Source organism: Cannabis sativa, chromosome 2, assembly GCF_029168945.1.
Source record: "Cannabis sativa cultivar Pink pepper isolate KNU-18-1 chromosome 2, ASM2916894v1, whole genome shotgun sequence".
NCBI classification, from domain to species: Eukaryota; Viridiplantae; Streptophyta; class Magnoliopsida; order Rosales; family Cannabaceae; genus Cannabis; species Cannabis sativa.
Genome location: NC_083602.1, coordinates 88197416 through 88207741, shown reverse-complemented (window position 1 = coordinate 88207741; position 10326 = coordinate 88197416). Strand labels below are relative to the sequence as shown.

The 10326-nt window shown below is 25.8% G+C and overlaps 1 protein-coding gene across 1 annotated transcript; it reads left to right on the top strand.

Annotated features, from left to right (window-relative positions):
• Positions 1–2926: 2926 nt before the first annotated feature.
• LOC115718463 (protein SODIUM POTASSIUM ROOT DEFECTIVE 2) lies at positions 2927–4489 on the top strand. Its single transcript, XM_030647248.2, has 3 exons — positions 2927–3616; positions 3948–4023; positions 4153–4489. Exons 1-3 carry the CDS (start codon positions 3026–3028, stop codon positions 4305–4307), a joined length of 822 nt encoding a protein of 273 aa, XP_030503108.2. The 5' UTR covers positions 2927–3025; the 3' UTR covers positions 4308–4489.
• Positions 4490–10326: the final 5837 nt, after the last annotated feature.

Here is a 10326-nt window from a genome sequence, read left to right as displayed (position 1 = left end):
AATTTTAGCAGTTATTTTTTCCATAATTATATCACACTCTTTTTTAGAGATCCTTTTATAGCACAAATAGGAATCCCAAAGTTGGTAAAAAGTAAGGAATTGTGAGAGAAAATCTCTGAACATTGTTCTATGAAATTCACAACTGTCTCCTTCATTCCAGATCACTAAGGCAGTTTTGTTGTTAATTAAGTTATAAATAACAAATTTTTTTTTATAAAATTAAATTGTTGTTAAGTTATAAAGAATGAAAACGTTATAGTAAATTATTTGAAAGAAATGAATACACTAATTAACTTATTTGGCTCAGTATTTTAAATATATTTTAATAAAAATAAAGCAAATTAAAACAACTACAAAACATTATTTTCATTTTACTCTACATCTTCCTCAAGACCAAGAAATAGCAAGAGTAATAATACAAGAAAACTACCCAATATAATGAATATATATACTCAATCACAACATTTATACATATATATAGACATAAAGAAAAAAAAACATAAGTTGAAATGGTGGTGAGCTAAGGGGGCCGGGGAGTCCTAGCCTTAACCCGGCCCCCAAATTTTTTAATTTTTTAAATATGAATGTAAAAAATAATTAAAAATAAAAATAAGTTTTTTTTTATTATTTTTATGACATATATTGCCCCTCCATAATTTTCTCAGCTGGCTCCGCCATTCGTGGTGGCAAAGAGTAACCCGGTTGGTGGTGATGATGGTGCAATTGAGCCGAAAAGTCATGTTATTAACGGTTTAATTCGAACTTAGTTTTTGATACTATAAATTATTTAAAATGCATACATATGATAATATCATTATACAATTTATAAGAGCCGTGGATTAATTACTACACTCACATATATGAGATGTAATACATTTTTAGAGAATTTAAACTAGCTAGACCTATGTCCTCTTATACAAATTAACAAATTAAGTCACAATTATCAAATAATATTTGAGCTAATAATTAATTTAAATTAAATGTTACCTACGTACGTACAATACATACATAAATTAACCCAAAAACGTTAGTATCTCTTAGCTAAAAGATATTAAGAAGAATCCATACAAGTAGTATCTCTTGAGTCGAGGACCAAAAAGATAATATGTCAAAACATTGACTTGTCAAAACAAATAATTACCTGATTATTGGCCTAGTTTGCAACTTTTCTTCTGCTACTATATAAATGTGTGTACATAGATATAATATAGTTACATGTCCCAGTCTAGTGATAGTAATCATAGCTAGCCAAAAATTATGAAAAAGCTCTAAGCAAGTTGGAACAAGGTACTTGTGAAACCCCACACTTGTCTAAATTTAATGGGAGTCAGTAGTACTAAATATTTTATATATATATTAAAGTGAAACATAATTAGGCATGACTGACTATATAATAAAGTGAAATGTTAATTAATATAGGCATGCATGTCCATAGCATATACTAGTCACAAAAATCTTCCAAGAGAGATCGCCTATATAGTGTTATACTATTGTTAATTATTATCATAGAATATGCTTAATATAAATTGAATTAAATTAAAAGTAAATATATAAAAGACACTAAAAGCAGTATATATATATTTAAAGGAAAACAAAGTCCTACAAATCAGGCAACTAGTGGAGAATAAAATATTCTTTAGCATTTATCTATTTAACATGAGTAATATTGCTCTTAAGTATATAATGGTACTTTACTAGTGATTAATAATTAATAAAAATTATTAAATTAATTACACAGACAATAACAATAAGAGATTTCTACACAAAAGACTTAAAACCACACTTTCTTTTATATTTTGACAATTTTTTTATAGATTTCCTAAATTGTATTTTTTTTTCTTTAGAAACAATTTTGTTTTAATGTTGCTTTCATATCAGCAATGTAAAAATAATGAGAAAACAATTGTTTGTAATTTTATAAAATAAAAAATTAAAATCGGTGAAAATATTACAAAAAACATGTATATTTATATTTTTGTAATTTTTTTTTTATCATTTTTAAGTATTTTTAAAAATAAGGGGATGACTATAAAAATATCTCTAACAAATTAATTCAACAATAATAATAATTTTTAAGAATAATAATAATATTGAGTGCTTTTAATATAATAATTAATACTATTTTAGAGTCTACATTTTACAAAAATTATCGATTAGATCATGTATTTTATAAAATAACAATTTAGTCAATGTATTTTCCAAATAGTACTTGAGCTCAATTTTCTATAATTTTTTCAATACAACCAATTTAAACTTAAAGATATATTTTCTAGCATACAAATATATTCCCTACAATTTTATCATATCAACTCTTAAATTATTATTAACTTTTATTTTTAAAAAAAAACTTTCATAATTTCTATTTTGTACATTTTGAAAAATATAAAGCCCTTAACAAAAGGTCAATCAGTTCCAAATATTCACCCTTAATATAATGGAATAATTACATAAGGCACTATTTTTTGTAAAATATTTACATTTTTACGTTCAAAGAATATTTTTTTACATTTTTACGGTTTTTCAAAAAATAATACGAAAACAACATAAAATCAACAAGAAAACAACATAAAAGTAACATGAAAATATAACATCAAAATAACAACAAAAAAACAACAAAAAATAACATACATATAACAAAAAATTAACAACAAATGAACAAAATTTCAACATAAAAAAACCGTATTTTATGTAAATAAAATCAAAAAAATCGTAAACATATTTAAAATTCTGTGAAACCGTATTTTTATTGTTTGTGTACATTTGTGAAATTGACCCTAATATAATTCTCTCTAGCTATCTCTCTATCTATATTCAACACTACACTATATAATTATAATTGTTATTGTTGTGGGACCTATATACCACTACTAATTTCTTTTATTTTAACTTGTACTATAAAAGTAGACTCAAACACATCATGTTTCTCTTCTCCTCAAGTAACTGGATATTCATCTAGATATATATATATACATACATTCTCACACAAAACATAGTACTATATCATATATATATCCAATTAATAATAATGATGAAAAGAATGGATGTTCTGTGTTCCTCTCCGGCATCCACAGCCATATGCTCAAGTATAGATCAACGTTCAATGGTCCGCCGCAGCCATAAACCACCACCCACCGCCGACCACCACCACCACCAAACCACATCTCATCATCATCACCGGCTTCTTCACAATCAACTATTTCTACTTAACCCCAAAACTTACAAGTACTACGATCAACACCAAAAGACTAGAAAAAGCTGTTCTTCTTCTTCTTCTTCTTCTACTACTTATAATAATAATAATAATAATAAGCAAAATGATAAGGAGGTACGTAGAAAAAGCTCAGCTGATATTTATGATTTGAAAGGTACTACTACTACTCCTTCTTCTGGCTCTTCTCGTTATCTTTTGAGTGAAGATTGGTTGTTGTTGTCGGAAGAGGAGGAGGAGCCTGTCGGGGATCATCGACCACGTGTCGTTCCTGTTAAGACAGTTGTTCGGCGGACGCCAACTCAGCTGGCGCCCGCCAATTCTTGTAATAGGAGCCTTAGCTCAAATAATATTGACTCCTCTGTTTTAATGAGGAGTACTTCTTCTTCATCTACTAGCTCTCATCAGGTATGTATTATAAATTTTATTTCATGTATTTTATTTAAATTTGAATGAAAATTCATTTCTGAAGTATTAAATTGTTATTGTATATTTGGTTGATATATAAGGATAGACATTATCTTTATTGAAATGAGGCGTTTTGAGAAGATACCCAAAAATAAATCTGTGAGGATTTAAGTTCAAAACGGACAATATCATACCTAAATAGTGTTAGACGGTCCTTAATATTAACTGTTTTATATAATTTTAATTTAATAAATAATATAAGAAAATAAATATATAACACATTAGTATGATGTTAATGGCAATATATATTTTTAATGGTTTGAATTTGCAGGTTGTGGTTTTAAGGGTATCTTTGCATTGTAAGGGCTGTGAAGGTAAAGTAAGAAAACATCTCTCCAAAATGGAAGGTTAGTCATCTTAATTATTCAATTTCACATACACTTATTATTAATTTTAGATTAATAATTAAGTGCTTTATTAATTTGATATTCTGGTTAGATTCAGTGCCTGAAATTAATGATAATATATGTGTATAGGTGTGAGATCATTCAGTACAGACTTGGCATCAAAGAAAGTGACAGTCATTGGAGATGTAAGCCCTTTAGGTGTGTTAGCAAGCGTGTCAAAGGTGAAGAATGCTCAGCTCTGGCCACAAACAACCACAACATCAACTTCACCTTGGTCAGCTTGACTACTCTACTTAATTAATTAAATTAATTTTCATTTGTAACACTTTTAATATTGTTATTTAATTTATTATTAGTACTTTTTTTAAATAATTAATGATCAAATTATGTCTTGGTCTGTGTGATCATCATCATTGTGGAAGAACAATCAAATTATATATATTGTTCTTATGTTTAAAATCAAAAATCTGTTTATTGATTTTTAGCTTGGCTGGCAACTCTGACACTAAGCCCTTAATTTGTTTACTTAACTCTTGTTAATAAAATGAAATTAATAAAAGGAAAAAAAATTTTTTTTTACTTTATTTATTTAGGGTTTAGGGTTTAATTGTATTTTAAAGTATTAAAATATTATTCAAATTAAATAACTTTTTCACGATTTTGAAAACTCATTCTAATGTAAGATTTAAATTTTTTTATCATTTTTTAAATACATTTTAAATTTATTATATTCTATTTCATTCATATTATTATTTACATTCTTATATTTTATTCTTCTTGACTTATAAGAACATTTTCAATGGTAAAAATTTAGAAGATATTTAATGAATGTGAATATATTATGTGATAAAATATTGAGATATTATACCAATAAAGAAAAAATGATGTCATCCTAAAAACTTGCATAGATACTATGCAATAACATTGATGTTATTCATTTTTTTTTAATAAAAAATTAAAGGGGAATTACTTCATATACTATTTTTTAAACTTTTTTTTTTTTTTTTAAATTTATGGTTTTGGTTTCATTTTTACACTTCTAAATAGTTTTTTTTTTTTTGTATTTTTACGAAATTATACATAAAAACCTCTATTGCAACTAGCGCTACAACTTAAATTGCAATAAAAAATCGTATTGAAACCCCTATCGCAACTAGCACTGACCACTTTAGAAACCCAAACCGTAAATTTAAAAAAAAAAATTAAAAAAGATAGTGGATAATTTTCCTAAAATAAAATATTATATTTTTATATAAAGTATAAATTTTTAGCATCTTAAGAGATGCTATTAGAGATGTTCTAAAAACTACCTTAATGTCATAAATATATTTTTAGAAAGCGTCAATTTCAATAACCCATTCACATTTATCCAAACAATGAGTTCAAATTAAGAAATTGAAATATGAGAGGATATTATTATTTGCTGAAATATATGTGTAGTTCTCCCTCATCATGATCAGACACCATTTCATATATATAATTATTATCAGGGCATGAGAGAATGTAATATAGCATATATGTATTATATTTATATAGTGTGGTGTTAGTGTAATAATGATATAAGTAATTAATTAAAACAAATTAAAACTAGAAAACACCACGCCCTCATATATAATCAATATGTTGCAAAAATGCATGCAAGTGATCGAGGATCAATAATTAGTTATATATCAGCCTCATATTAATTTTGTTTGATACACCATCCACAATATTAATATTTTCTCCAGATTTATTTTGATGCAATAATACAATACATGTATTTAGATTAAAGTTTAATATAAACTTGATAAACTTAATGATTGAAAACTATTCATTGTAGGTATGTATATATACTCAAAAGAAACAATTCAAAGTTATATATGTTGATAGCTAGATCTATTTTGCTTTGTTTAGAAGGTCAAATTTTTGGATATGAGAAAAACTTTTGTTTGTATTGATATTTGATCCTTTACTGGCATGGGACGACAAACTGTCTTTGGAAAAGCACTTGTTGTATTATACATATATATACACTTTTTTTTTATAGTTTGAAAATTAATTAATTGGTCTCATGAATTGTATGAACATTATAATATAAGACATAATAAGTTGGTCTTTTGATTTTAGTGGCACATTCTTTTGAACATTGCACGCGTTACTAAATATATAATATAACACCAATTAATTATTATATGCATTTGAATGTACATATATATGGTTTTTAAATTCAATTAGCTTGCTTCTAATGATAATATTAAAGATAATAAACTTAGGTGTCGTTTGGTAATACTTTTTTAATCAGTTTTTTGTTTTTAAAAGTAGAAAAGTGAAAATATTTTTCAAAAACATGTTTTATAAAACTGTTTTTACTTTTCAATTTTATAATTAGAAATCAAATTTTTTTTAAAAAAAAAAAAATCACTTTCAATATTTTTTTAAACAGTTTTTTTTTCTTAATCAATCTTTTGGATTACGACCAGACTCGGACCCAAATCCCCTCCCAACGGCCCTAGCGTTGAACCCGACTTTTGACTTGAACTCGAATCCGACCCCGGACCTAGACCCGACTTAAATAAAATTAAAAAATAAAAATAAAAATAAACTTTACAGAATACACTTTTGTTTTCTATTTTTAAAATTGAAAAACAAAAGTGGTTACAGAACGCATTTTTATTTTTCAAAAATAATTTTTTTAAAAACAATTTTTTTACTTTCATTTTGTGATTAAAAAATTAAAAAACAAAAGTATTACCAAACGACACCTTAATAAATTAATTAGCAATGAGAACTAAGAGCTATTTAATTATCTCTTCCAAAAGTTTTACAAAATAAAAAAGTATTTGCATAATAAAATATCTGCATTATTAGTATTATTGTTGATTATTTTATCCCACTTACTTACCCAATACGTTGATTATTGTTGTTAGTAAGTCTATGATAATTGATTATTGTTTATGAGAATTTGCAACATATATAAATACACAATTTGTTAATATCTAAAATTTAAAAATAGTAGTAAAAATACTTAAATTTTTAAATTTCAAAATTCTATTAGTACTCACCTTAAAAAGCTCCGTGTGTCAATTTTTTTTATTGGTCAATCAAGGTAATGGTTGATGCTACTATTTTTTGTGATCGAGCAGCGTTTGGTTATGATATAGCCGCTCGAGATTCTCAAGGAGAATTAGTGATGGCTAAGTCGAACAGTTTTGCTGGTATATGTGCTCCAGTTTTGGCTGAAGCATTTTGTATAAAGGAAATGTTAAGCTGAATTAAAACTCAACCATGGCAGAAAGTGAAGTTGGAGCCAGATTGCATCGTAGCAGTTCAAGCTATTCGGAACCTCTACCTTTTTTGGGGGTTATTATAAAAGATTATTGTAAATTTTTAGCATCTTTAAATAACGTTTTTTTTTATTATTATTAAACAATTTACTAACATAGTTGCTCATAGTCTTGCTACAGTATCTTGTTCTTTTTCAAATCGAGTGTTCAATATAAGTGATGTTGTTATTAAGATATACAATCTTGCTTTTAGTTAATTTAATAAATTAATAATATTTATTAATGACTCCATGTTTAATGGGTAATAAAGTCTAATTGAAAAGTATGCAAAAAGAAAGAAGTTTGATATATATAGATGTATGTTGGTTATACTAATTGACATGTCTCAATTGTTTGGTGGTAGTTTTCATGTTGGTGAGGAAAATATGCCTTTCCCTCACAATAAACCAAATGATGACAACCAACTCTACTTTTTGTTGTAAAAAGAAGAAGAAGAAGAAGAGAGTAGAGTACTACTAATATATCTCTACTTCAATGGTGGGGACTACTTCATGTTTCTTTGTTTCTTCTTTTGTCTTTTTGCTTTTTTAACTTTATAATTTAATTTTATTCAATTATTATAGTTTATGTAACCAACTTATATATTATTACCAGACAAAAGGTTTTGGAATATCTATATCTTATATATTTGTAGAATTATTATAAGCAAGAGAAAATTCCATTATTTTCTTCACAAATCCCCATGTTTTTATTTTGTTATTTTCTCTTTATATGTATAATTAATTTATTCAATATAATTGAAACTTTGTTAACTTTGACTCAGAGACTTGGACGGCGGAAAACAATAATAATAATAATAATAATTCACTTCGCCCATTATAGTGGTTTACATTATTATTGATTATTATGGTGATTAGGCACTAATAGTTGTCAAGTATTTTTTTAGACGTTATTTTGTAATTAATTGGTAATATTTTTTAAAAATTATTATATTAAATTATATAAGATTTTATATTTAATTAGACCAATAAATTTATTAATACCTAAGAGAATGTTAGACAACAATACCCTTTAACATTTATCTTATTAGTAATATAATAGAGCGTTACTATTACGTACTAGTGGTACCTAGCACCTCTAGACATGTCACTTTACGATTGACTAGCGATGTTTCTTAAAAATTATTATATTAAACTATGTGTAACTCGATATTCAATTAGACCAATAACAATATTAACACATAAAAAAATACTAGACACCACTAATACTTTTTAGCATTTCTCAATATAATATCATCAACAATATAAATATATATATTTATATATTTTGTAGCAATGTCGGCTCAACTTTCATGGTGATAACAATGCAATCGTGTTTGGAATTAAGGAGGCGTTTGGTTGAGAGGAATGAAAATATAGGAATAGGAATGAGAATGGGAATAAGAATAGGAATGGAATGGAATAAAATTTAAAATGCATAAAAAAAATTGATAAAAAAATAATTAATTTTTTTTTCTTGTTACATTGGAATGGTCATTCCTTCCTTTTTAAAATGGAATAGCCATTCCACCAAAATGGTGGAAAGAACATTCCATTGGAATGCCATTCCAATACTTTAAAATGCAACCAAACAAAGGAATAGAATGAAAATTATTTCCTTTCCTTTCCATTTCATTTCATTACCTCCAACCAAACGCCAAGATCAATAAATATTTTTGCTGTCACAAATTAATGAGCATAACTTTTTTAATTGATTATTAATATAACCATAGAAAAAAAAAAAACCCTAGTAATGTTTAAGATTTACAATGCAACCAATCAAGCAAGGAAGCTACCATTAAAAAAGTTTTATATGATGGTTCTAGGAAAGGATCCAAAGATTTTAAATATTATCAATCAAATTCTTATTTGTGTTATATATCCAAATTGATAAGGTGGCTATCTGCTTTTGAAATATATATTAAACAAAATGTGATTAGTTAATCTACCACTACACCAAAACACTATTAGGTTAAAGTTCTTTAATAAAGGGTTTAAATTAAAGTAGAGAAGAAAAAAAAAAACTTCCTCAGTCTTTTTTAATATATTAATAATTTCCTTATATGATTAACTAATAACTGTACATGTGCCATTATATTATTTATTAAAATATTACAAAAAATGTGACTCGGTTAGAAATTCTTTAATTATAAATGTCACACTAGATTTTATATAAATTGTGCAAATTGATTTGTATGAGTAACAAACCCAATATATTATAGGGTCTCTACCGTACAATTTTTTTTTGGGTGTTTATTGTAATTATAATGATGATCATCCTTAAGTTAATAGTTTTTTTTTTTTTTGGCTAATTAAATTTTTGCCCCTGAACTTTGACATGTACCAAATCATGCCTCTTGAACTTTTAAGGTCATTGAAAATGCCCCTTGAACTATTGAGATTGTTGGATTTAAGGACTTTTGTCTAATTTTATTCAATTTTACTATTTCAATGATTGTTTATGTACTAAACCATGTTCCCCAGACTTTGATATCTACCAAATCATGCCCTTCGAACTTTAACATGCACTAAATTATGCCCCTTGAACTTTCATCCATGTTAGACTTTTTTACTAAAATTAGAAAAAAGTCCTTAAATCCAACAATCTCAATAGTTCAGGGGGCATTTTCAATGACCTTAAAAGTTCAGGGGGCATGATTTGGTAGATATCAAAAGTTCAGGGGGCAAAAATTCTAATTATTTTTTTTTATATATATTCTATAGTACTGAAATAGAATTTATAACTTGTTTTTTTTTAATGGATTTTAAATACCTTGTTGCATAAGTATTATTTTTTTTTTTTTTGAGAATTTTCAAAAATAATTTTTTTTATATTTTATTTACAATTTTACAGCCTGAAATTTTTTATTTAAAAAAATATCTTCGTAAAATTTTAAAATTATAAAAATATACTTTTTTCAGCAAAAAGTAAAAAAAAATATGAAAACAACAAGAAATTAACTACGACAATTATTAATCAAAAATAAATACATTATAAAACA